Here is a 27,623-nt window from a genome sequence, read left to right as displayed (position 1 = left end):
TCATTACAATTATTTATTAATTAATATTAATTTATTTAAAAAAAAAAAAAACATATAAAATGTATTATACACGATATAAATATTAATGTACTCTGAATATAAAATGTATATAATTAAGAAATATGTTTTATTTATTTGTATTTTGGATTTTGTTCTTGGCTTTAGAAGATTCTTCTCTATTAAAGAATTTCATATTCTCACTGGACAGTTTGTGGCTGGCCTCTGTCTTTACTTTTTTCTCTCCGTCTTTCTTCTATCTAACCCCCATCACTCCTTGTGCTGTGACAAGAGCCCTCATAGAAAGGTTCAAATTAAAGCAGAACTTCTGATGTTATTAATGGACATAACCCGAGCAATTAGTGTATGAAGAGCATGGGAGTGATAGAGGCTCTACTCAGCTAAACCTCAAAAACATGAACACAATTAACATTAAGGCCCAAAAGTAAACGCAACCAATAGAAGTGGAAAAGATTTATAGCATATTCTTTAATTCTCACTAAGAAAATGGAAATGACTGCTGCAAAAATACACATTAAGACATTGTTATCGTGTACCCTTTTGCAGAAAGGGCAGAATGCTAATTTAGAATATGCATATTCAGATTTGTGAAATGCATATGGTAATATCAGAGAAATTAACATTGCCAGAAGGCATGTTGTATAAACAATTACTGTATAAAGAGGTGCAGGACAGAAATATCTACATGAAAATCTATAAATGCTGTCATATCAGAAGAAAAAGGCAGAAGAAGAGGCCTTTATAAACTCCAACCTCAGTCTAGGTCAGATCCACTCTCACATTCTTTCAAGATCTTAAGCAATGATACAGTTTTATAATGGACTGCCTCACATTCACCTCAGTGGACTTTAGCATCTCACTGTGTCTAAACAATCGACAGCAGTGGATGACCTGACTGTCCTTCCCTGAATGGAGTATCACACACAATGCACAGCACAGCAATACCCATCACAATTTCATGGTTTTTCTCAGAGTATTAAAGCACTCTTACAACATAATTTCCATATTTGAATAGCTATTTTAAGATTCTACTTCTGATCTCGGAGCAAAAAAGTGAAGGATTAGTGCATTAGTGTGTGTTCACCTGTAACTGTCAACAAGAATAAGAGAATGAGAGAAGAAAAAAGCTGTCACAAAGACACATGTGAGTGCTGAGGTCAGTGGAGTAATTACAATACTCTATAGCAACCATAAGATAGATATCATATATCCATTAAACCAATAGCTATCAGATACTCTGTAAACATGTTTAAAACCCATCTTAAGGAATATTTGTTCGATGAGGCCTTTGCCGCTATGCAAGGACTACTGGCTTGGATTACATGCATTTATATTAGTTTATTTTAATTTCATTTTTCTCTTGCTTTATTGTATTATATTTTTCTTTGTATTTTATTGTGTTTTATCTAATTTCTTTGAAATTCTACAGTACTTTTATGTTTTTTAAGGTGCTTTATAAATAAATTTCGATTTGATTACTCCAGTCACTGATTTAGGTTTTAAGAAACATTTCTTATTATTATGCTGAAAACCTTTTTTCCCCAACTTAATACTTGTTTTTTGTTTTTGTTTTTGTCAACAAAAAATGCACTACCATTCAAAAGTTGTTACTGATTTATTTAAAAGTAATGATGATATTTTTCTTCACCAAATAATAAAATGTAATTGTTTAATTCTAAAGTGTTTTAAATTGTTTAAAGGGGGGGGGGGGGTGAAATGCTATTTCATGCATACTGAGTTTTTTACACTGTTAAAGAATTGGATTCCCATGCTAAACATGGACAAAGTTTCAAAAATTAAGTTGTAAGTTTGAAGGAGTATTTCTGTTCCAAAAATACTCCTTCCGGTTTGTCACAAGGTTCGGAAAGTTTTTTTCGAGTATGGCTCTGTGTGACGTTAGATGGAGCGGACTTTCCTTATATGGGTCCTAGGGCATGTCTGCCAAAAGAGCGCGCGCTCCAGTATAGCAGAGCACTGAGAGCACAACAGACTTCACTGATCAGAGCGAGAGCGTCGCGAAATGTCACAAAAGGAGTGTGTTTTTGGTTGCCAGGGCAAGACAACCCTGCACAGATTACCAAAGAAAAAACAGCATTAAGGGACCAGTGGATGGAGTTTATTTTTACAGAGCATCAACAGAGTTGTGCAAGTGTTTTTGTTTGTTCCCTGCATTTCGGAGATTCTTGTTTTACAAACAAGGCCCAGTTTGACGACGGATTTGCACATCGTTTATTTCTTAAGGATGATGCAATCCCAACGAAAAAGGGTCACGATCGTGTGTTGGAACCGCAGGCGGTGAGTAAAATTGCTTAAAATATCTCTGCCTCCTTGTTAGTGCGTCCCCTCCCATGCCGGAGACCTGGGTTCGAGCCCCACTCGGAGCGAGTAGTTGCTTCTGCTGCTCTCGTTCAGTTTCAGCCTCGGGATCTGATTCTGCATCATAAATAAACGGCTGAATCTGACTGTTAGCCATGGTTTGTTTTGGATGATGGTTTTTCCCTCACGATAATGTCACAGCTTCCAAACGCTCTCAACGCAAAAGCCTACTGGCGCTCGTGATTCTTTAGCTCCGCCCACATGTCACGCCTCCAGCCGGTCGTGTTTTTCCGGGAAAAATCGGTACAGACTATCTTTCTCTTATGAATATAATAAAACTTAATACTTTTTGGAGTTATGAAGGATGCAGTACTACTCTATAGGTACTCAAGATTAACAGGATATTGAGTGAAAACGAGCATTTCAGCCCCCCTTTAAGAGAAAGTATGCTTATAATGTTACAAATTATTTCCATTTCAAATAAATGCTTTTGAGCTTTCTATTCCTAATCCTAAATAAAAAGTTTTATATACATATACATACATATATATATATATACATATATATATATATATATATATATATATATATATATATATATATATATATATATATATATATATATATATATATATATATATATTGTTTATACTAATATATTAAGCGGAAAAAGCTGTTTTCAACAGGTTTTGATAAGAACCATTATTGATATTTAAAAACCAATAATTACTGAGCACCAACTAAGCATTAGATTGATTTCTAAAGGATCATGTGACTGACAACTGAAGTAATAGCTGCTGAAAACTGCACATAGCTGGCACAGAAACCTGTTAGCAAAAGCATTGCATAACACATCTTGGACACACGCACACACGCGCACACAAACTGCCATCCCAGAGTGGGGAAGCGTCTTCTCTCTGACGAGAGGTAATTGGCTCAAAATGTGTCCACAACATTTACTGCTGAGAATCACTGACAAATGCTTCAGACCCTCTTGCTTTCACATTACAGTTAACAGGAAACCAGGTGTGCTCACACACACATAACTCCTCATTATATACTAATAGACAGTGTGACCCCATATTAAAATGTAAGAATCCCCACACGGGTGGAGAAATAAATTTAATTCCCTGACATTACGGCAGCGAAAATATCAAACACACACACGCTTTCAGATTTACAGCTGCCACATTCATGCATTATTGCCAGAAAGTGAAAAAAGCAGGCCTGCTCCACTCCTCCATCAATTTCTCACTCTCTAGAATGTTCTGGAAGCACTTGAGAGAGAAGCCATTATTCCAAAGAAGAAATCTGCAGGGGAGTCTCACCTTTTTGCCTGAGGACCTGTGTGTGTGTGTGTGTGTCTGTAGGGAGGTCGCTGTGTGTATCCATGATTAGATAGGACTGATTTTTTTTTTCTTGGTAACAGCTCTTGGGGACAATCTGCCTGAGGGGAGTGAATTGGAGCATTTCATCTTTATCCATTTGTTTTGTGTGTGTGTGTGTAACTTCTCTATCTGTTTTCCATATATTTATCATATAAAGTGTCTGAAATTGTATTTGTGTATCTCAGTTCTCTCCAGAGCCCTGACACTACAGAGAATAAACTTGAAAACACTGCTAATTAGACCACTAAACAGACCAAATGGAGACCAAGACAGGACTGAGAGGGAAAACACATGAGGGAGTGAAAGAGAAAGAGAGTGTGTCATGGGGGGAATTCACTTAAAATGAATGCCACCAGTTGCTAGCATTGTTTGTGTTCATGTGCTGTCCATGTTAAGTGCCTGATTCAGGTAATGGTGCAGTTGTTAAAAAAATTATATTAGATTTGCATTTAGCATTAAAAGGAGGCTTGTCTGTTCTAAAATGAAAGACAATGATGTGATCGTGCCTTAAACATAATTTCTTAATTGTTCTTTTTTGTTCTTGGTGAGTATTTCTATTTCTACTGAATGGATCCTTTCAGTGACATGAGAAAAAGCACTAACTGCACTATTCTTTACATAGAAATGTAATAATAAACAAATACTTGTAATAAATCCAATGCATGTTGTGATCAAGATCACAAAAGTGCTCAGGAGGAATATCAGAAGTTCATGGACGTGCACGGATGCTGCGTTGAGGGAACACTGCCCCTCTCTTTTTCACTTTAAATATATTTTCTCATCTCTTTCTTTCAGCCCTACCCTGGTGCCATCACTGTACCGTAACCAAACCTCACTCCTCTCTCTCACACACTGAGTCAGTCTCAGCGGGTGATTGGGTGACACATAGGGCTGTTTAGGCAATCTAGCCTGTCACCTGCAGTCACACATGCATCTAATGCAGCCATGCACTGAAAGAGTTCTAATTCAGTCACACAAAGAGAGAGGAGCTATGAGATTCAATCTTCTGTTCAATTTACTGCTTAAAGAAAATAATTCTAAATCTGTCTGAATCGCTTTGTTTGAGAAAACATCTGATTCCCAGTGGAATTAATACACTCTTTATTTAAATCTGCAGTTACTACATATTGCAGAGTATCTGCTGGGATGCCACAGTTACTCTACAATAAGTTGACATTTTGTTTCTACATCATCTATACTAGAAGGGCAGAAATGTTGTTTTTGAATTCATGAGAATTATTTTTTTTCCCCCATTAACTGGCCTAACTGTTATTATGAAGGTTCAAATCTCACTGACGGATAAAAGTGTCTGCCGAATGCATAAATGTAAATGAAGGTACCAATCTGACTCATGAATCCACTCTTCAAAATCTATCTGAAATAGTAAACCATCCAGAGACGTTTGTCATACTCTTTTAAACATTTTGGGACACACTTATTCTAAAGTCACAAACTATTTCAGATGTATAGTATGAAAATTGGGATGCTGATCCTATTTCACTATATCCCTTTAATTTACTGTCCTCTATTTAATATTAATACAGTAGTGAAAAGAAGAACACTCAAAAATGATCAAAAATATCTTTAGACTGTTTAAAACAGTGCTGCTGTGAATTTTTGTTGTGCCTCAGCAGTGATGTAAGACTCTTTGACAGGGTAAAAGCAGGCAGGGAACAATCAGGGTGGAAAAAGGGAATAACATTAAGAAAAGAGGAAGAGAGGGAGACGGAAAGTGAAACACAGGGGTAGTATGTATGAGAGGAGCTTTGTGCTTTGATTTATTGATATCTGACCATTAACCTAGAAACACTGCTGCTTGTTGGTATGAATGTGTGTGGTTTTGTGGCCGTGTGTGAGAGAATGAGTGTGTGTCTATGTGTGTGTGTGTGTGGTTAAGTAATTGTTTAAAAGAGAGCAAGAGAGAGAAAATGTGGAGGGAAGGAGCAAACAAATCTAATGTAAGGCTAGTGATAAAGGAAACAAGTACATATGAAGTGTTTAATAATAAGAAGGCAACTAGAAATATGACAGTTGAATAGTGGAGGGGAGAGGACTGAACACGAGCGTAGAAAGAGGAAAGCTGAAAGCAAAAGAAAGCTTCAGACAAAACTAAAAACAGTAAAAGTCTGAGTTTTCTGAAGACATACAGCATGGAACTTCCTCCACTGCACATCTCTCAAATAACTTAAAATGGCTTGTGAACTGCTTTTGATGCTAACCTTTTTTACCCCCCCCCCCCCCCCCCTCCAGTAAATTGACCCTAATTATACCCTCTTATATCTTCAGAAATTAAGCAAGTGACTATCTTCATGAATGAATCACTCAATCATCTACTCCCTCGATTCATTTAAACTGCTAATTCTTTCAGAAATGAATCAAGTAACTGCCTGCGTCCCAATTTTCATACTATACATCTTAAATAGTATGTGATATCCAAAGCATAGTACAGTGTGTTGAAAGACTTGATTTTAAAGAGTGGATCCGGGTACCTTTTACATGAGTCTAACGGTACGTCATAGAATCTACGAGGGCAAATGTTAAATTATGTGATCATACTCAGTCCAGAAAATCCACCAATTTACATTCGAAAAACAGAAGAATATATACTGCATAAGCAAATATATATACAGCATAAAATCAGAGCATTTTTACTTCACTGTTTCAGCAGCATAACAGCATGCTAAGATGCTATAATTCAAACCATGGGATTACCTTTTACATGACAAGGCGGATCTACAGGGGCGATTATTATTGAACAGCAGAGCTTTTTTGAAAAAGTGTAATATTGTACTTTGCGTGACAGCTACCATTGTCACCGAATATTAATGAACTCTCAAGCGAAAATGACGGCGTCAGTTATGCACAACACATGACATAGGCTAATCAAATCAAGTTTGAAAACAGTCGCATTTTACTGTGCAGCATTTCGATTGGTCAGTCTATCAATCAGACTGACAAATCAACATTTTCTTATTTTACCTATGTTATTTTAAGCAATCGGAAATCTGAGGGGGCCGGACATGTAAATGAGGGGGCCAAGGCCCACCCAGGCCCCTTCGTGGCTACGCCACTGCTACAAACCTGGCGGATGTGCATGAATCAACAGGTTAAGATAAAGGAGTTTGAGTTTCTACTTAACATTTAACCTGGTAAAAAAATATTGAATCTTATCTGTGTTATATTTCATCGCAACAACAATGTGAATTTTAATAATATCCTTAACTTTTAAATGTATCATTATGAGATACAATTGTATGAAGTGATATTATGTCCCAAAGCTTGCCTACTCTTCTACTACACTCTCAGAACTGTGTACTTTTTCCTCACCAAAAGAGTACATACTTTTAGGGCGTAGTACAAATATGCACATTGGAACGCAGCAACTGTCTTTATGAATGAGTCACTAAATCCTTGAATCACTCAATTCATTAAAAAATATGGATTTATTAGTAGTGAATCACTGCTGCGAGTCAGAAAGGCACAACAGTTCTGAAACTATTTTCAATTGTGAAACAAACAATATTGTGTCTAAAATGTAACAATGTTAACTTGTTTATTGAACTGTTGTAAAAATCAATATCACATTTGTAGTCATGCAGATATTAGGGAAAACTGAACTAGCAAAGCCTCTAAAATGTTCTCTTCTTGAGACCACTTTTTGCTTCCTTTCCCCTCCAAACTCCTGAATGTTTTAGTATTCCATGACTTACTGGTGTACCCATATTTTCAAAGTATTGAAACAGAAGCCTAGACACCCATAAAACAAAGAAAATCAAAAGCCAAAAAGTCAAAGTTGGATGAACATAGCTTTGAAAAAGCTTCATGTTGAAGATGAGCTCCTGTGCTTCAAATGACGATTCATTTTGAAAGCAAAAACACAACTTCAAAGTCCACAACCCCAATCTTAGCATGTCTCTTAAAGCAGGGGTGTCCAAACTTGGACCTGGAGGGCTGGTGTCCTGAAGAGTTAAGCTCTAATTTATCCTCAACATACCTGCCAGGAAGTTTCGAGTTTGGACACTCCTGTTTTAAAGGAATACTTTGTCCAAAACTTACAACTCACCCTCAAGTCGTTACAAACCCAGAAGACTTATCTTCAAAACACAAATTATGTTTTTTTTTTTTTTTTTTTTTTTTTTTTTACAAAACCTGAGTAAAAAACCTGATAACCTTTCAGACCTTTTTTGGATCTCTTAAGTTTTGGTTACCTTAAGGGACAGAAACATTACAGATTTCATGAAAAATATCTTAATTTGTGTTGTGAAGACTAACCAGTTTATATCTTATGGGTTTGGAACATTTTATGGGTGAGTAAATGACCATTTTCATTTCTGGGTGAACTGTCCCTTTAAAACATCCAACATATCTGCATAATTCTAATCATCACAATTCCTCTCTGGATAATTCAGGCCTCTAAACCCTCTTGCTGATTTAATTATTATCGCAGAGTATCTTAAAAGAACATAATAATAAAGGTGTCAAATCATCAACTATTAAATCCATGTAACATTGTAATACATGACCAGACAGGATTCAGAAATGGAAAGGGCAAAAAATAAAAGAGCCTGCAAACTAACCTGAGAAAACATGAGATTTCAGCACAAAATAAAAAAATAGGAAGAGTCATTTAACCCAATAAAGATGAACTCAGACAAAGGAAACACTGACAACCCTAGCAAACACAATGAGAGAGATACATAACACACAAGAGGTGTGCTGGCTAATGTGTCTCACCCTTTTGCGTAGGTTGCAGGTGAGAATGAGGTTTCGGGAGAAAGAGTTGGCAAACGCTGTGTAGAAGTCCAACACTTTCAGCAAGGCTTCTCTCTTTATGATGTGAAGATCACAGTACGTTAATGCCCGAACATTAGCGCATGAGTGGGCTAAAGTTGTCTCCTTCCAAAACACATCACCAAACACGTCCCCTTTACCTGAGAGAGAAAGAACAAGAAGATTAGAATGATATTTAACAGAGCAGAGCGTTAGTGTGAGACTAGATTGCTTAATGGGTGTCAATCAAATGCATAATTTCACAGCAGGGTTGAGCAGAAGAATGATCAAATCTGACATTTCAATTAATATTCTCTTTATAGAGCCAGAGCATGGCACTGGCTTGAACAGGAGAATTACTTAAATATATTGGAAAAAGTTTAAAAAAATGGGTAACTGACCTTAAAATTTTGTAATCAATTACTCTCGTCATTCTGAACTCATATGACTTTATTCAGTGTAATACAAAAGATGTTCTGCAAAACATCTTTTATGTTCCAAATGAGAAAGGAAATCACATGAGTTTAGAACAGCATGAGGGTGAGTAAATGACAGAATTTTCATTTTCTGGTGAACAGAATGGAATCACTGACAGATCTTTTGTGTCTTACACTCAAATCTGATTATCAAAAAGAAAAAAAAATGTTAGGCAGAGTCTTGGTTCAATTTAATAGTTGATGAACTGTCAACAATGAGATAATTTTTTGTAAAAAAGATAGGATGAATTTTCATCTTATCCCAACTTCACATTTCAAGGCCAAAAGGAAACCAAAACTATTCACGAATGCAATAAATGTGAAGCACACAACACTCTTAAAGCTCAAGGATCTTCTTTTAATTATCTCTCATTTTCAGAACTGACAGAAAGCTTTAGTGAATGAGGGCAAGAAACAGTAAGAAAGCAGGATAATTGCTGCATTAGATCAATGTGGCATTATCAGAGAAGAGTGTAGTTGTCGCTACTTGTTTAAGATGCTGAAGATCAATGGCACACTGATCTCTACGATCACTTTCTGCAGATCCTTGGCGCCAGGAACCTAAAATAGACCTGCAACCTTCAAGTCCCAACCCTGCACTAATTCCATAGGTCACAGAGGTGCTGAACATACATTTACTACAAGAAAAACAGACATACACCTGGACCGACCAAAAACCTTATTTGGTTGGGTTAAAAAATTAAATTACTTGTTTTGATACTAATATTTTTAATGCTGATCTCAGATTAATCTCTACACAGAGATCGTCGGTCACAGGTGTTTGTCGTGCCAATTAAAGATTTATTACAACCAAAACACATTTAATTGGCTGCACATGCCAGACCACACCAATTAAACCACAATTAGCAGCTGCTAGGAGTGAATGCACAAATGCGCTCTAATTAACCTTTCAATGCAAAACTGAAAATTTCTCTTTTCCTGAAAATCATTGTTCTGGCATCATATTGTTATAAAAAAGCAGACCACTTTTGTGTCAACTCTAATAATAGGTCGTAGAGTGCAAGCACAAGAGCTGTTAAGATACATTCGGTAGAAATCATTATAAAAAAAACATAACCTCTATACAACTTAATACCTATTCCAAAACGATTTTCAATCTTCATGTAAACAATATTCTGGTAATAAAGGAGTGATTCACACAGTGTTTATTTTGATTCGAACATACTGTGTGCAGCAGATATGGCCTGCAGAGACTTTGTCAAGGGCTCTACTGAGAGTTTGAAGATGTGTATGTAGTACAGCGAAGAGACTGTGGGGATTTACAGTTTATCTCAGACAGAAGAGCAAAGCCACCAAACATGGCCTCCAAGGAGTTATGCGTCTCCATGGCACTCTGTCGCCGTGGGGACAGTTGAACCCATAACTTTAGGATCCATAATGTAATATTTTATCATTCTTTTATAGTGGGTGTAGAGTATAGGTAGAAAATGCAAAAATGCACCAGAAAATGAGGCTCTGAAACCAGAAGTCCACCAAAAATTAAAAGTGTGTCATTTACTCACCATCATGTCAATCCAAACCTGTATGGTTTAGTTTCTACTGGACAACACAGAAGGTGATATTTTGAACAACATTGAAGATTTTCAGAGTCAGCGGGATCCAAAACAACATTTTAGACCCAACAAAATTTCACTTTATAGGCAAAAAACACAGACTGTTCAAAATATCTTCTTTTGTTTTCAACAGAACAAAGAGATTGAGACAGGTTTGGAACGGCATGATGGTGAGTAAATAATGCCAGGACCTTCCTTTTGGGTGAACAATCCATTATAGACTCCTGGGAATGTTTTTCCTTCATTTACACACATTTACAACATTTCTGCTGAAGACAGTCCAGTGAAAATTGTTTTGGGTAAATGTGAGCCATATGGATAAACGTGATTAATGACTTAATTTTTTTTCATTCGATTCCTGCAGAGCTCTACACCTCGGTAACTCAGCTCTCCAGGAGATCATCTTCCTCTGCCCAGACACCCACCACCCTCCTGGGCACAGAGAGACACTTTGGGTCCAAGTGTCTTGCTGAGGTCTCAACTTATTGGCCATTAGAGATTCATGATTAATGGCGCTGTGTGGATCCGTTGCTATGACGGCTCAAGTGGGAATGATCATCTAAACGCGATTTCTGTGAAGCAGCTGACTGAAATTTGAAAATGAGACAGTGTTTGTAGTGGAAGTCAGTCTGATGACAAATTAATGATGTCAAAAAGACAACTTTAAAGAAATGTCTATTTATTTAATCTATGAGAAGCATATGCTGGTTTTGTTCTGTTGTGTCACAAATCTGTTACTGCTTTTTTCAATTGTTTTCATCCCGATGGCAACCAAAATGCAATAGATGGGATTTTTTTGCCCATCATTTTCTGAATCCACATACGACCTAAACATATCAGATGTTGCTGTACGAAACAAGCTAAAAGTCATTGCAGAAACACGTTTGTCTTGTTGCGAAGTGCAGCTCAAAAATGCTAAATTAGAGTATACTGTTAGTCAGCCTGGTCTACACACTTGGTCTACACAAGTTGAAACCGATGTAGATGGCAGCACAGAATCGAGTCATGCAAACATCTGTGTTGCAAACCCATCCATAGTGCTGTTGTTGTTTTTTGCAAGATATTTCTGGAAAACAAATCTAATCTGACCAGTTGCATTATACAGTGTGGAGTCAGTAATTTAGATCAGATTCCAATTAGATACACAAATAATCGGGAATTGGACTGACAGTGTGAACGAAGCACGTCCTGATTTTGCCAAGTCCGATGTGTTCCTAGGTCAACATATTTTGTTGACCCTGGAACAACATTTTACTCCAAAAATATATTCTTAACCATATCCCTACACCTAAACCTAACCTTAACCATGAGTAATCCATAAAATCATAGGAAATGATAGATGAATGACACTGATGTACAAGCACCAAACACTGATTTTAAGCGTAAACTTCACAAAATCTCTAAACTGGTTCTTCAAATCTGATTGGTTAATCACAATGTTGTTCCAGGGTCAACAACGATGTTGTCCCAGGAACATGTCCCACTTGGTAAAATCAGGTTAGGCGTGAAGTCAACGAAGCTGAAGTTCATAGAATGTATTAATAAGTGCTTTTAAAAACTTTTAAACTTTAAAACTCATTTTTAAACTAACCCAGTATAGCGATGACCTCGTCATCCTGGATGACCTCCAGTGACCCTGACACCATGAAGCAGAGCAGGTCCACGCTTTCACCCGCATGGAAGATGAGGTCCCCGGGGGCGGAGTGTATCATCTGGAACTCCACGGCCAATGAGCGCAAGCATCCGTCACTGGCCAATCGGAATGCTGGGTGCTCGTTGAACACCTCTCTGTTCAGGTGCACACAGATGTCTGCACGCATGTCCTTGGGGCAGATGGAGAGCACCTGTGCACAGATGAATTTCCAATTTAGTATTTTCCATGGATAATATCAAAAACTTCAGTCATGAAACCATCCCATCTGTTTCAGTCTCACCTTCTCTGTGTCGATGCCTTTGGACATGGACCACGTGGAGACGATGTAGTCCATCACTCTCTCACTGAGGCCTTTGGGCACCTGGTAGAGCTTGAGGAAATCCCGCACGTTATTCAGCATTTCGTGGTAACGGTTGGTGTTTGCATACATCTGCTGGAAAATGGTTGTCACATTACCGAAGATAGTGGCGTAAAGGAGAGCTTTAGGACATGAGGAGAGAAAGAAATTGTCATGTCAGACAGATTTGAAATAAGAAAAACTAACTCTGGTTCATTTGTAACAATATTACACAATAGTGTTCACTTTTGAGGGTCTGAATATGTGGTTGACTTAAGTACTTAAAAGTAATTGATTAATTAATTACAAAAATAAAACAATTGTATTCATTTATTTTTTAATTACCAAATATAGCTTAAAACAAAGTAGATGTGTGGACAAAGAAAATATTAATATAATATAATTTTAAACAAACAACATATTCTGTATCAATCGTAATACATAATTTCATAATATACACTTTCACAAAGCTAGATCTTGATTTAAATAATTTCTTTTATTTTCTAAAATGTATATTTCCAAATGTCACTTTTATATGACATTTATATTTTCAAACCCATATTTACCCAAAGTCACTGGATGTCATTTGGAACACTATTTTATGAACAGAAAATTATTTTAGTGCTGTTCTTGTTTTTCCATTTTTCCAGTACTTGAATATTAATTAAAACTGAATGTCTTATATACATATATATAGTACATGTACAATGTAAACTTCTGGCACTGTGTTTATTGCCTTTCTCATGAGTTACCACGGTATCTTCGCACCTCGTCTCTATGGCAACCTTTCCTGAAATAGCTTTCCAAATATTCCACTCACAACCAATAAGGGAAGAGCAGGAACAGAGAAGAAAGCAGAGGATGGAATATGATGAGATAAAATGGATGATGAAAAGCCAACGAAATGACCAAGAACTTGTACAGTAAGAAAAATGATTTTGACTTCCAGAGAAAGGTAAAGAGAACCAACAGTTAAGAAAGAAAGAAAGAAAGAAATTAAAAAAGTTAAAAGAATTTAAAAGTGGTGACTAGTTTTTAATCAAATTTTCTTAATCTTAATATGCAGAAACTATACGATCTGATTACACTGAACAGTGAAAATACTGTTGCTCTGTTCATGCTGTAAAATTAATAAATGTCCACATATGATGTGTTTTAAATAGACCCACAGATCAGACTGAAAGTATCATCACATCTTCACAATTTACAAAGTAAACAATTCACTCTTAAAGTCATGACTGAATCAATGATTTAAGAAACAAAAATGTTCTGTGCATGCATGATGTGAGCAAATCATTAATTCATTATTATGAATCAGTTCTTTGAAAAAAGTAACACTTCAAACTCTCATTCGAGAAATGAGAAAAATAAAAAAAAAATAATAATAATAAAAATATTAATCCAATATGTCTTTAACAGCCAATATAATGTGCATTCAAATCATCACGTTAACACTGCATGTGAATTATGAATACTGGATATATTTTCCAGTCCTAACTGGCTGTGACAGTTCCTCACAGTATCAGTCAGATGGTGACTGAGAACATGTGATCATAAAATCTGCTTGTTTTGAACAGCTTGTAATAAATATGAACATTAAAAACTAATGTCATAAGGGATCTAGAGTCACTGGTTTATCTGGCATATGTGAGCAAAATACAACAATATTCCACCCTACATTTCACCTAGTGTAATTTAAGCTTTTCATACCAGTGTAACTTCAGGGCAGATATGAGAAAAGCTGTAGAGCAAATGGCACGGATGGCAAACGAGGGAGAGTCTCAGGGGCTCCTGAACAAACTACCACGCATAATGAGGCCTTCTAGGACCTCGCTTCAACAGAGACAGACACACACACAGACAAAAAGATGTTGGCAAGACAGGAATAAAGATGTTTAGTGAAACACATAAACGAAAGAGAAAAGATCTTGACTGAAGGATCAGTAGATGAGAACAATGCGTTCAGATAATTACAGAGAATGGGACTCTGTGCTGTGTACAAGCCTCATCAAAGAGTCACCAGAACTATAATTATTCTCTTCATTAATTGTGGACTGCTGTTTTTATTGGGCGTGTGTGATCATCTCCCCTTGATCAAACCAAAGTGTTCTGAAGACAACATCATAAGTAAATCAACAGCCTTGTTAAGGGCCTTAGGTTGAAAACAACCTAATTTCTGGCCTTACACTCTTTTACTTTGCAGTCTCAGAAATAATGGAATAAAAGCTGTCACTAGGGTGGTCCCCTTTATACCTTTAAGGTACTAATATGCACCCTTTAAGGAGAAATAAGGTACAAAGGTGCACCTTTTAAAATGGTACAACCCCAGTGAAAGCTTTTGTACTTTTTTCTGAGTGTGGCCTTAATAATGTCATTAGACACACATGGGAGAAATCCTTTCTTGGTCATATGCAGGTCATACTGAAAGCTGTTTCTTGCTGTTCCTTGTAGAGCCATACGTTTCATGCATCAGCACCCACAACAGCATCAGCAGAGCTCATTTGAGCATCCTCTTAAAGGTTCATAATGACCCATTAGTCTAATAAGCATCTTCTGACTCCTCCACCCGCGTGATGTCAGGTTAAAGATTATTAAAGGTCAGGGAAACCATTGTCTGGGTCAAAAGCAAGAAAATGTCTTATGATTCACAGCTCTAATGGGGGTATTTTATTTTACAAAAAGACAAAGTAAATTATAAGCTGGGGCAGTGATGGGAGGCAAGGCTTATCTGAGTCAACTAAAACAGGCAATACTGCAAAGTCTCTTAAGCTCACCATATATTTGATAAAAAATACAGTACAATACTATTACGTTTTAAATTAAAATCTGTTTTTTGTTTATTATAATAATAAAATTTATTTTATTATAAAAATAAAATTTATTACTGTGATGGCAAAACTGGATTTTAAGCAGCTATTACAGCAGTCTTCGGTTTCAACTGATCCATCAGAAATCTTTCTAATATGCTGATTTGCTGCTAAAGAAAATAATAATAATTATTATTATCAATTTATACCCATTTTAAAGGTTTTACTGTCACTTTTGATTCATTTAATGCATCTTTGTTGATTAAAGCATTAATTTATAAAAAAAAAAAACGGTAATGTACTGTAAAAATATAATTAAAAATAAATAAATATTTCTAGGGAATGCATATACTTTATATATTCATATACATTTGAACCTGGGATTTCTTCCACATGAAAGAAACACTGTAACCTTAAAGTGTCCTCAAAACATGGCTAAAGCCCCTTGGAGTCTGCGTGGGTCAGTGATTGGGGTTTCTATATGTGTTTTTGTGCCGGTCAGCACTCACAGATGCTAGTAATTAAGATCGTATCTCAGTTTAGTTTCTAGAGTGACTCCGCACCAGATGCACACTGCTGGAGAAGGACATTGGCTTTGTTCCTTCATTCTGGCCAGTTTTATGTCCCTCTCTCTACCAATTTCTCTCTATTACTGTCTCAGAGGTACTTCTGAAGGAGCTGCACTAGAAGGACAGAGGGGCCAGATGAGATTAGTCTTAGATTAGATTGAGATTAGATTAGAGTTATTCTGACAGAGCAGAGAATAAACAGAAAAAAGGACTAAAGATGTAAGAAAGGAACAGAAAAGAGCCCCTGTTTAATTTACTTTGGGTGATCCACTTCCTCCAATGAAAATTACAGTTTATTTCATAGATCAGATCACTTGACTTAACCAAGACAATTCTGAAAAATAAGACATTTAAGAAGACAAGTACTCACATCCGACCATCATCATGGCCACAGAGAAGATCTTCTCTCCGTCTGTGGTTGGCGCGATGTTTCCAAAGCCAATGGTGGTCAGGCTGGTCATGGTGAAATATAGTGACGTTATATACAGAGAGTCTTTCCCAGGGCCGCCCTCCCATTGGCCAGTCCCACTGGCATTGTACCGGTACGGGGATCCAATGCTCGTGGCTAACTGGTAGAGCCAGCTGTCGGTCTTGACGGTGTTTGTTTGTTCATCAATGACCTCGTAATCTCCAATGCTGTACCATATGCAGGCAAGCCAGTGGGCCACCAGTCCAAACACACAGACCAGTAACACGAGCACTGCTGCACCATACTCCAAATAGTGGTCCAGCTTACGTGCAACACGACCCAATCGAAGCAGTCGAACTACCTTCAGAGAACTGAACAAGCTACTGATGCCCTGGAAAAGAGAAAGATAAATAACAGACGGTTGTATTTCTAACATAACATAACATAACATAACATAACATAACTTAACTTTATATATATCACATATTTTCTTTTTATAAACATATAATTAAACAATTGTCTACACCGAAATGAAGCACACAAAGAGAAAATCAATTCAACATTTATTCTGTCTGGTTAAATCATTCTTTCATTGTCATTTACCACAAAGATGCTGAAATAGACCATTGAGTTATATAATATTATTTGGCACACAGTAATGCTAATGAAATGCTACATTCAGAAATAATGAGCGCTATTCAAATTTTTCAGTTCACTGAACACACTCTTTACAGTCCTAATTGCACAAAATAAAATTCTGCAAATGTTTTTTTCTAAATTTGGAGCCAGGTGTGCTGAGCCATGCTGACAGAAAAAAGGTGCAAAAGCGGTTGGACATCACAATCACTTTGTGGGGAGAACGCTCTGTTCTCTCTCATGATCCTCCAACATTAAAAGGCCTCTGAAATTTTGATGTCAGGCAGCACTTTAGTCCTTCCACTGCATAAAAACACTGCCATTCGGTCCAGCCTGAGCATCTGAAGCATTTCCTTTCCAATAAAGTGCAAATTTAGTTCCAGACATGCAGGGAGATAAGAGCAACTCTGTGTGCAGGAATGACCAACAATGTAGCCTGCTATACTTGTCAGGGTTCTGTCACTTCAGTCTAGTTTATTCTATTCATTATTTTTTTGACAGAGCCCCAACACTCCTGTATTGTCCTTGTGTGAGTGTGCGGTCTCGAGTGTCCTCGGTCCGTGTACTCTTGTCTGCATGCCTTGTTTCATGTTCGAGTGTGGTGTTTGGATTCTAGCACTCATGTCTAGTTTAGATTTGGTCTGGTGTTTGAGTTCGAGCACTCATGCTCCGTGTCTTGTTTCTCGTGTGAGTGCCCTGGTTGTGTGTTCATTATGAAGTTATTTTTGATTCAAAACAACTGAACACCTGTGGCAGTGCGATTTGTAGTTGTAGAGAAAAGCCACACATGTGTATCAGTAAGTTTGAAGTCACAGAGAGAAATGTTTTAAGAGTTGCAAACCTGTAGACTTTTTTTCTCTCTCACAAAACACAACACAACAGTTACACCTTCTCAAATTCTTCATTGCAGGTGTACAAATCCTATTCTACAAATCACACATTTAGAAACTCGTACGCTCAAATTTTTGAAACAATTGCTGCAGTGAATGTGGTGCAAAACGCATTTACACACCCACATCAAGAAATGTGAAGCCGTGGAGAAATGTTGAACATCCGCAAATCAGTACGTGAATTCATCAAATGAGAGTTGCACACTTGTAGAATATTTTCTCAGAAATGTCTTGTATATTTTTCTAACACAAACACAAAGTACATAACTACAGCTGCTTGAATCTGCTGCGATGAATCTCAAACACTGTTTTTCGCTTTCAAGTGACAAGTTTCGCGCTCTCCCTTTTGCACCGAGATATTTGGTTCAAAAGTGATTTGTGCATCTGTAGAGGTAGTGGGCGGGACTGTTTAGAGATTAGAGAATTTCAGCCAATCAGAAGAGCTACTTTGGCTCGTTGCTGAGCATAGACTCATGGTGTCTTCTGTGTTTACATCGGCCGTGTACTTTCTTGGTATGTTCTGTTTTGTTTTGTGTAGCCAACGGCTTGGATTTTCCTCAACCGTGTGCTTTCATGTTGACATGTTTTTGTGTGAACATGCTTAGGTGTGTGTTCATGTCTTGATTTTGTTTTGTTTGTTTTTGTGTGCCAAGTGCTTTCCTGTCTATTTATCAACCCCTCATGCTTTGTTACCTGATTATTGGTTATTTTGCCCAACATGTCCTGCCTCATTACCTGCCTTGTTTGTTCCCTATTTATTCTCCTTGTGTTTGAAGTTTGGAGTCCTTTGCCAGTTTGTTGTCTAATGTTGTCTAATTTTCTACTTTAAATCAGTAAGCCTGAACAAATACCAGCAAAGTTATGCTAACCAAACAAATATACAATTCATACATATATTAAAAACTGTACCACAGCTTTTTAAATTATCATAAACATATTTTTTATGCAAACCCCAAATGTATGTATTTATGTAATGTAGCTACTGAAGCCTGAAGGCATGTATGATCCTTGTGTTTATTTATCTGATGCTGGCCTGCCTAGACACAGAAGGTCTTCATGAGAATAAACAGATTATTACATGATGTTTACAGCAAAACCTTAAATATAAAATTCTCTTTTATGCGATAAGACATTCACATGAAAGTTAACATGCCGAATTTGTGCTATGGGATTTTTCTGTAAGCTTGTACTAAAGTATCAGAGCTATTTAACAGAGACAACACGCAATACTGCATTCAGTTCAGACACAGAGTTCTGTTATCAAGGAAAACAGAGAGGAGTCGACTTGAACAATTTTTCATGTGTGTGCAATTTTACTGAGAGCTGCATTCAGGGGCGTCATGCACTCCTGAGTTTTGAGGGGGCATGTGTATACACACAAATATATATATTTGTGTGTATATCCGCCAGCCAGTGAGCGCGGATTTGGATTTAGCTGATGCTGTGCCACACAGAACGATTTAATCACACTGGTGTGATTGTATCAAATATGAAAAATATCGGCTATTTTTTATTTATTTTTGGCTTTGAATGGGCATGATGCATCTGGCTGCATTACTGAGAGCTTTTAAAACTGTTCATAATTAGTAAAATTTTACAGACTTAGATAAATAAAACCTTAAATGAACAATAAAATACTATTTGCCAAAATAGGTGGAATAAAATAAATGAAGGTATACTGAAAGCTTAATCTCTTTTCTAGCATTTTAAATGTATCTTGTTTTCAAGATGTACAGATCTGACACTTGAAAATAGGATTTATTTATTTATTAATTATTATTTTTTTAGCTGTGAATGTACTTTTCATAGTATAAATTCCAGAAGATTCTGAAAAAATGTAACTGAAAGCATGCTAGTGTTCAACGAAACCGTGTTTACAGTTGTGTGTCTGGGGCTCGGCTCACTGCACTGACTTCCTGAGTGAAAGAGAGAAGATAATCCACTGTATGTGCACAATTGAATAACTATACTAAAGCACATAACCTGGACAGACCCCAAGAATATATAACATAAACCAGGAGAGGATGCAAAGGACAATATGACTTTAAATGGTTCCATTTTCAAGAGGAAGCACTTTACAAATCATCTCAAATGATTTGCTGAGTATTTGGCCAATCAATACAGTGGGCTTCTTTTTATTACTATCAGTCTCAAAGGGCACAGCCACAGACCACACATAATGCCTTCAATGACTGGCTTGTGAATACTACACACACAAATGATAAGAACCACAATGACACAACAGCTTTTGTTAGTCGGAGTGGAAGTGAAGTATGTTTTTTTGTTCAGATACAGTTGATAAAATGAGAGCTTCTAGAGGAAAAAAACTCAACTGTTAGAACTTATTGGCAATGTAGTGGCATTTCATTTGAGGTGCTTGGTAGCTCATAAACTTAAAATTCACAAGTTTGAAGGTTTTTGGCAAAAATAAGCTGTAAATTAGAACAGATTTAAGCTGTCAGTGAAAAGTGTGTTCCATTTTTGTGACACTAACTTTGAATAAGGTTTCTATTGCTGTCAGTTTTTCTGTCCCAAAACTATCAAGATCTTGAAAGGTTGAAAGGAATTTGACCAAGAACCCTAAAGCATTATCCTCAGAAGAGTACCTCTGAGGAGTCCTGACATAATAATAATCGTTCAATCTTTCATCTTTGATGGGTTGACAGTTAAAAAAAAAATCAAGTGTTTGAAGCAATGCTGAGTTTTATTTGAAAAAGCCAACTACAGCCAACTACAGCTGTGTCCTAATCTGGTACAAAGCAACAAAACAGCGGCTTTACGGTTTCTCACCTCATCCACGTTTTCGAAAGCGTTGATGATGTCATAGGGCAGACAGGACAGCAGGTCTATTACGAACCAGGTCTTCAGGTAATTCATCCTGATCAGCTTCGGATCCGAGATCACCTCCCCTCCAGGCCCGACAAACGTGTTGTGGAAGTTGAGCACGATGTCCACAAGGAATATGACGTCCACGATGCTGTCCAGAACCAGCCATGTGACGTTATTCTGTTTGGTCTTGAAGGAGACATTGTAAGGAACCATGATGGCAGTGTAGAAGGTCAGGATGAGGATGACCCAATCCCAGGTGGTCTTAAAGGTGCAGTAGTGTAAGATGATGTGAGGCGGGGTCTTAGGGGCTTCCTGCTTATACTGCGGGAGAATGTCAGAGCCGAGCTGAAGCACCTGAGACAAAAAAGAAATAAAGGGAGAGAAGGATCTGAGACAAAGAAGAAAAGAAAAATATTCAATCGAGTAAAAAAGTTTTTCTTGGAGAAGAAAATCCAAAGGTAAGACCAATGTAAGTGAAATTTCAGAATATTTGACATGAATATTTATTGTGAAAATGCATGGTAGAATTATATAAATATTTGAGCAAATTAGAAATTTTGGCCCATATTGATTGAATAGCATCTTGCAGTTGATGGAGATATGTGGGATGCACATCCAGGGCACGAAGCTCCCATTCCACCTCATCCCAAAGATGCTCTATTGGGTTGAGATCTGGTGACTGTAGGGGCCATTTTAGTACAGTGAACTCATTGTCATGTTCAAGGAACCAATTTGAAATAATTCGAGCTTTGTGACATGGTGCATTATCCTGCTGGAAGCAACATTTTTCCATTTTTTATAGCCTCTTTTTCCTATTTTTAGTGGAGATGAGTGGTACCCGGTGGGGTCTTCTGCTGTTGTAGCCCATCGCCTCAAGGTTGTGCGTGTTGTAGCTTCACAAATGCTTTGCTGCATACCTCGGTTGTAACGAGAGGTAATTTCAGTCAAAGTTGCTCTTCTATCAGCTTGAATCAATCGGCCCATTCTCCTCTGACCTCTAGCATCAACAAGGCATTTTCGCCCACAGGACTGACGCATACTGGATGTTTTTCCCTTTTCACACCATTCTTTGAAAACCCTAGAAATGGTTGTGCGTGAAAATCCCAGTAACTGAGCAGATTGTGAAATACTCAGACCGGCCCGTCTGGCACCAACAACCATGCCACGCTCAAAATTGCTTAAATCACCTTTCTTTCCCATTCTGACATTCAGTTTGGAGTTCAGGAGATTGTCTTGACCAGGACCACACGCCTAAATGCATTGAAGCAACTGCCATGTGATTGGTTGATTAGATAATTGCATTAATGAGAAATTGAACAGGTGTTCCTAATAATCCTTTAGGGGAGTGTATATAAATTGACAGCCATATTTTTTTTCCAGTACTTCTGACATAATAAGAGGATTATCTTAAGAGAGACAGAGTAAAAATGAAATGAAATACAGTGAGCCTTTAGGAAAGTGAGTTTGTATTAAATATTAAAACTAGCACTGGAAATGTTCAATTCTTTCTTGGACAAAACACAATGCATATTTGTTTAAACGGAACATGATGTTGACTTTGAGATTTAACAGAATTTCCCTCCAAGAGACAATGAAGATCAGAAGATAACGGAGGGCTATAGATCGTTCAAGATCATTTATCGATCTTGGGCAAAATTTTCTATACAAGTCAAAGATTCAATCAACAGCATCTGTGGCACATTTGTGGCAAAAACAGTTTTGACTAGCCCCCTTTTTCTTCACAAAAAGGCAAACTTTAAGGTCACATTGATGCACACCATTCAATGGAAGAAGAAGGGTGATAATTTTGGAGGTTTTGAAGCAATGAACAACAGATGAGAAAAGCAGAAAAGGGAACAGGGGTTAGGGACACACACATACATTCCTCATCAGTATTAATTATTAATAACAGCTTCTGGCAGCCCACTGTAGACTATTGCTGTCCAACAGACACGTGAGAGATTGCATTACAGCAGCGTCCTGTGTGTGTGTGTGTGTGTGTGTGTGATTCTATTACAAGTTTGTCCTCCATGAGATGAAGTTTTGAATAACCTTGTACTGCACAGTCAAGGATGTAAGCAAATGCTGCCTGTGTGTTTGTGTGTGTGTGTGTGTGTGTGTGTGTGTGTGTGTGTGTGTGTGTGTTCTCACCTCTGCGAGTCTGGAGTGTTTGTGTGAAGTGATGTCGGCTCTGCTTATAGGCGTAAGCTGCTGAACGGTGCTTTTGCTGTTCGTCAACGCTCGAGTCAAACGTGCAAACTTGGTCCAACCTACAATAAACATATAATGTGTTTTAGAAAAATTGCTTCACTGAATTGTAAGACAGAAGCAGCAATTACTCCAGTCTTCAGTGTCACATGAAGCTTCAGAAATAATTTTAATATGATGATTTGTTTTTATTATTATCAATGCTGTTAATATTTTTGTGGAAAATGTGACTTTTTCAGTATTATTTGGATGAATGGAAAGTTCAAAATAAACAGCATTTATTTGAAATGGAAGATTAATGTAACATTGCAAGTAACATTGCAAATCTTTACTGTCATAAAATTAAAAAAAAATTAAGTAGTAAGTATTACTGACCTTTTTGAACAGTATAAGCACACAACAATAACATGAATCCAAAACTTAAGTCCTCTGTGGTTCAGATATGAGTAAAAGTGTGACAAATGTTTGCTGTCGCTGCTGCAATGAATTTACAATGAGATATAACTGCTGGAACACGTTTCAAATCTGTCTCTCTTTCATTCCTATGTGAGTAAAGCTCATATCACACACACTGATGAATATCATGTACGTTGACACCACATTTCAACCCAAAGTCATTTAGCATATTAAAAAATGCCACAAAACTCGGACATTTTTCCTCAAAATGCTCATTACTCTAACGTAATTCCCCTTTATTCTCCATAGTGACTGATTACAATAATAAAAAATAAAAAAATAATCGACTTATTTAAAAAAAAAAAGAATGCACTTAATTGTCATCAATTTTGTCTAGTAATTGAATAAAATATGCGTCACTTTTTTCTTGAAACATGTCATTTCTTTTGTTTTGAGAGTGAAATATGATCTGAACCTTGTCTAAAAAAGGTTTTATGAAATTCACCCACACACACCAAAGCAATACGTCTGTGCCAGCACTATTGGGAGTTTTGGAATCAGACTCTAAATAACTTTTTTCAGCTCAATAAACAAGCTCCCACCAGCAAACACACACACACACACAGGGCTTGAAAAAAAAAACTCTTGCATGTGAGTGCCAAAAGGAAAAAGCTGACAACGCTTGCCAATCATAAACAAATATTTATTTATATGGCATAAGCACATTAGAGGAAGTGTTTATCTCTCATAACAAAATCAAGCCCAACAAGCACTATTGGCCAGTCTGTTACCATCACATTCAATTTAAACTGTGACTTTTACAGAATCTGTTTTGAGTTGATCACTGACATTACAAGTGGATTACACAGATTATGTATAGCCTATATGTGTGTGTGAGAGTGTAAAACTCACCCCTGGTGCTTTCATCTTCAATAGGCTGTTTAAAGACAGTGATGTCCTTAAATGTACACAGGAACAAAACCACTTTCTCATTTTCATTTCGAATTGGTGCAATCTGCATGTAGAACCACACTGGAGTTCCTGTACAAGGTCAGATGTCAAAGTAAGCATTATCATATGATTTCTGACAGCGCCACGTTTTAAAACTAGTTCACAACCTTTTTATATTGACGTTTCTAACCAATATATGATACGTGACCTTGTACCACAAAACCAGTCTTAAGTGTCAATTTTTTACAAAAAAACTAAAACAAATACAAAGTGGTTGGTTCTGATATTCCATTCTGTGTGGAACTTAACATGTTTTTCTATGGTTTAGAACACCCCTAAAATACATTCTTTGCATTAATCAGCATATGTAAGAAACTTTATAAGTGTTAGCCAGTGGTCATATGTTTGTTTGTATGAAGTCTCACTTACTGTTCTTTCTGTACAGCAGCACTTCAACACAGATGGACTCATAGTTGTCAAAGGCCTGTCTCACCTTTTCTATGGTCTTCTTGTCCGTCAGTTCCCCATACATAAAACTACAGAGAGACAGACGGACAGTAATCTCCTATTCTCAAACCAAATCATTCAGTTTAAGAAGAAATGGTCAGTTCTCACTCCCATCAACCCTTTGAGTGGGATTTACATAGATTCTAATGAATTCAGGAAGTCATATGACCAAGCAAAGTTATCAGAAGATGTACAAGATTTCCACATTTTGCCAACAGACATGAAGTATGGTTATATGTTATTATTATTATTATTATATATTAAGTTTAAAAGATTATAGAGATTTGCTAAAATTCATATGCAAAAGTGTGACCAATTATTCCATCTTAGTCTGTTTGTTTCTGTTGCTGTCCCAGATAAAAGCTTATTAATGACAAAAAACTGTCCGTTGTAAGCATGGCCAGAAGAGATGTTTTTAAAGGGTGGTATAGAGTCTTTATGACCTGCAAGACAGTATATCTGTGGCTCAGCACTTTATGACAGCCACTTATTGAAATTAGATTTTTTTTCTGCCACTGCGAGGCCAGATCATGTCTTGGCCAAAAAGATACTTTCATCTATTTAAACTTAAATTCCAAATTCATTTACTTCAGTTCACAAAAGAATAATCAGTGATGTCATGGTACCAGAGTTTTCAAGATTCGTTTTACATGTTCCTCAACTTTAGGCAGAGCCAAAGTGATGAAACACCTCAAGATTATGACATAATCACTTCTTGGTTTTGTAGGAATCTATCCACATGGGTCCACAACAAAAAATGTAAAGCCTCATTGTTAAATTGTTTTATCCAACAGGCCCCTTAAAGTACCGGAAAAACTGTGTAACATATTCCTATAGACTTCTATTGTCACATGTATAGCCACTCACCTGCATGTGCTGCTTTTCTGCATGACCTCTGCTCTGTGGTATCCAGACAGCTTGCAGAAGCCGTCATTACTATAAACAACAGGCCAGTCCACAATCTGAGCGTTCCCCAGCAAGAAACTGGTCTCTGAAGATTCAGGGAAGATGTCGGAGAGTAAAAGAGGGATCAGGAATTAGTGATCTGACACACACTACAGTTAATTACTGTGACTGATCTACTTCAGCATCTGGTGTGTACTCTCTGTAAAACAGACTTTAAAAAGCTAAAAAAAAAAAAAAAAGCTACAAAATGTCCTTCTTTCTTAGTGCAGAATATAAATTAGATTTACATTCAAATTATTTTTCCTCACTTTAACTATTCTGTGTTATATACTATAATCCTCAGATTAGTGTTTATGATGCACTATAAAGAATCCAGACACAAACAGCATTATTGTGACAGGGAATTAAAGATGATGCTCCCTCTAGTGGTGGGTAAACGCAACAATCCGCAATTTGCATCAGATATCTAAAAACCATCAAACGACTTCATGCCAGTCCTGATGTGCTGCTGGCGCACAGATGTGGAGTGAAATTATATTGAGTGCCTTTTAAATCAGATGAACCAGAAATACCTAATTACATTAAATTTGCATAGGTTATAATTAAGTGCATAATACTTTTCTCAATTACGGCTGCTTAACGTTTTATTGTTTATTAGAATTTGTACATTTCTGCAGAAGTTAAAATTATATATTTTTTTAATTAAAGAACTAAAATCACTTGACTCAAAATAATACATAGATTTGGAGTTAGATAAATAACAAATAAACGTTAGATTAAATAAACACTGTCTCTAAAATATAAATTCTGCAGCTAAAAAAAGGCATATATATATATATATTCTATTAGATTATATAAAGTGAAATTAAGTTTCTTTATTTAACTCCCATTTTATCTCATAAACGACTCAATAACAAACATCATGGTGTAAATAGTGCATTGAAAAAATCCTAATAAATTAAAGACAAAATATATTATTATATATTATATAAAATATATATTATTAATATCCATGTTTCATATCATAAATGTAATATGAATATACGAATAGCTGTGCAATACAGCTCCATATTAATAACATGTTTTTAGTTTGAATTACTGACTCAGTATGTAAATGCAGAGCAACACGGTCTAGGTAATGTCAAGTGACCGAACACATTTCGGAAAGCATAAGCGTGCTCCTCACCACTGGAGCGTCTGACGATATTCTCCAGGAAAGTGTTTTGCGGTGCCACCAGCCCTCTCTTTCCCCCGGGCATCGTGTGGCTGTGGGTGTCGCGCTGCTCTCTTCAGATGGGCACTCTCTGCGCGTGGAGTCTCTGCCGGCGGAGCAGGGAGGCTCATTGTAACGTTGCGCGCTGGCTGCCCTGGAGCTACTTGTGTGCCACCCGCGCGCACTCTGGGCTCAAAGCTACAAGTCAGTGGGCACGGGGAGCTCCCCGCGCATGCGCAACTGCACCGACGCGCACAGGCGGGCGCTGGGGATCTCCGAAACCATGTGCGCACGAGCGCACAACAACCCAACTGCGCAGAAAAAAGGTTAACTCTTAAGCGTTATATTGTAATACAGTCAGTGCTCGAATTGAGGGGGATGCATCCGCTTGGTAAAACCACCATCCTGAATCCCATTTAGAATAATATGTGTATTATGTAAAACTTACCATGCACATTAAATGTTAAAATTCTTTAAACTACTTATGATAATTCACAAACTAAATAGCGACGATTGGCCAATCAGAACTCGGAACTGTAACAAGCTGCTCACTAGCAAGCAAGTTTTCGGTTTTTTTTCCCGCGCAGAATGGTTCAAGTGCAATTTTTGAAGTTCTTTAAAAAGAAGACAATAGAAAAAAGTATGATTTTTCCTTAATTATAATTTAAAGACATTCCGCGACATTATGTTATTGTGCTGAATGTGTGACGGATTGAGAGACGATAGTAGAGCTGACATATCGAACAAACGGAGTCCAAAAGCATTCACT

General features: G+C 37.0%; 1 protein-coding gene across 1 annotated transcript in view; it reads right to left on the bottom strand.

The window, feature by feature from the left end:
• Positions 1 to 27,077, bottom strand: part of LOC113112463 (potassium voltage-gated channel subfamily H member 5-like) — a 29,546-nt gene extending 2,469 nt beyond the window's left edge. Inside the window, exons 1-10 of the mRNA XM_026278056.1 lie at positions 26,828 to 27,077; positions 25,603 to 25,726; positions 24,658 to 24,764; positions 24,190 to 24,318; positions 22,825 to 22,943; positions 20,635 to 21,027; positions 16,280 to 16,709; positions 12,477 to 12,676; positions 12,134 to 12,386; positions 8,457 to 8,653 (exon numbers count right to left, since the gene is read on the bottom strand). Coding sequence (XP_026133841.1) covers positions 8,457 to 8,653; positions 12,134 to 12,386; positions 12,477 to 12,676; positions 16,280 to 16,709; positions 20,635 to 21,027; positions 22,825 to 22,943; positions 24,190 to 24,318; positions 24,658 to 24,764; positions 25,603 to 25,726; positions 26,828 to 26,900 — 2,025 coding nt within the window. The 5' untranslated portion in view covers positions 26,901 to 27,077. The remainder of the gene's footprint in view (positions 1 to 8,456; positions 8,654 to 12,133; positions 12,387 to 12,476; positions 12,677 to 16,279; positions 16,710 to 20,634; positions 21,028 to 22,824; positions 22,944 to 24,189; positions 24,319 to 24,657; positions 24,765 to 25,602; positions 25,727 to 26,827) is intronic.
• Between the last annotated feature and the right edge of the window lie 546 nt (positions 27,078 to 27,623).

This window comes from Carassius auratus, chromosome 13 (genome assembly GCF_003368295.1).
Source record: "Carassius auratus strain Wakin chromosome 13, ASM336829v1, whole genome shotgun sequence".
NCBI lineage: Eukaryota > Metazoa > Chordata > Actinopteri > Cypriniformes > Cyprinidae > Carassius > Carassius auratus.
Note: the sequence above shows the minus strand (reverse complement) of the source record. Positions and strands in the feature narration are given on the sequence as shown.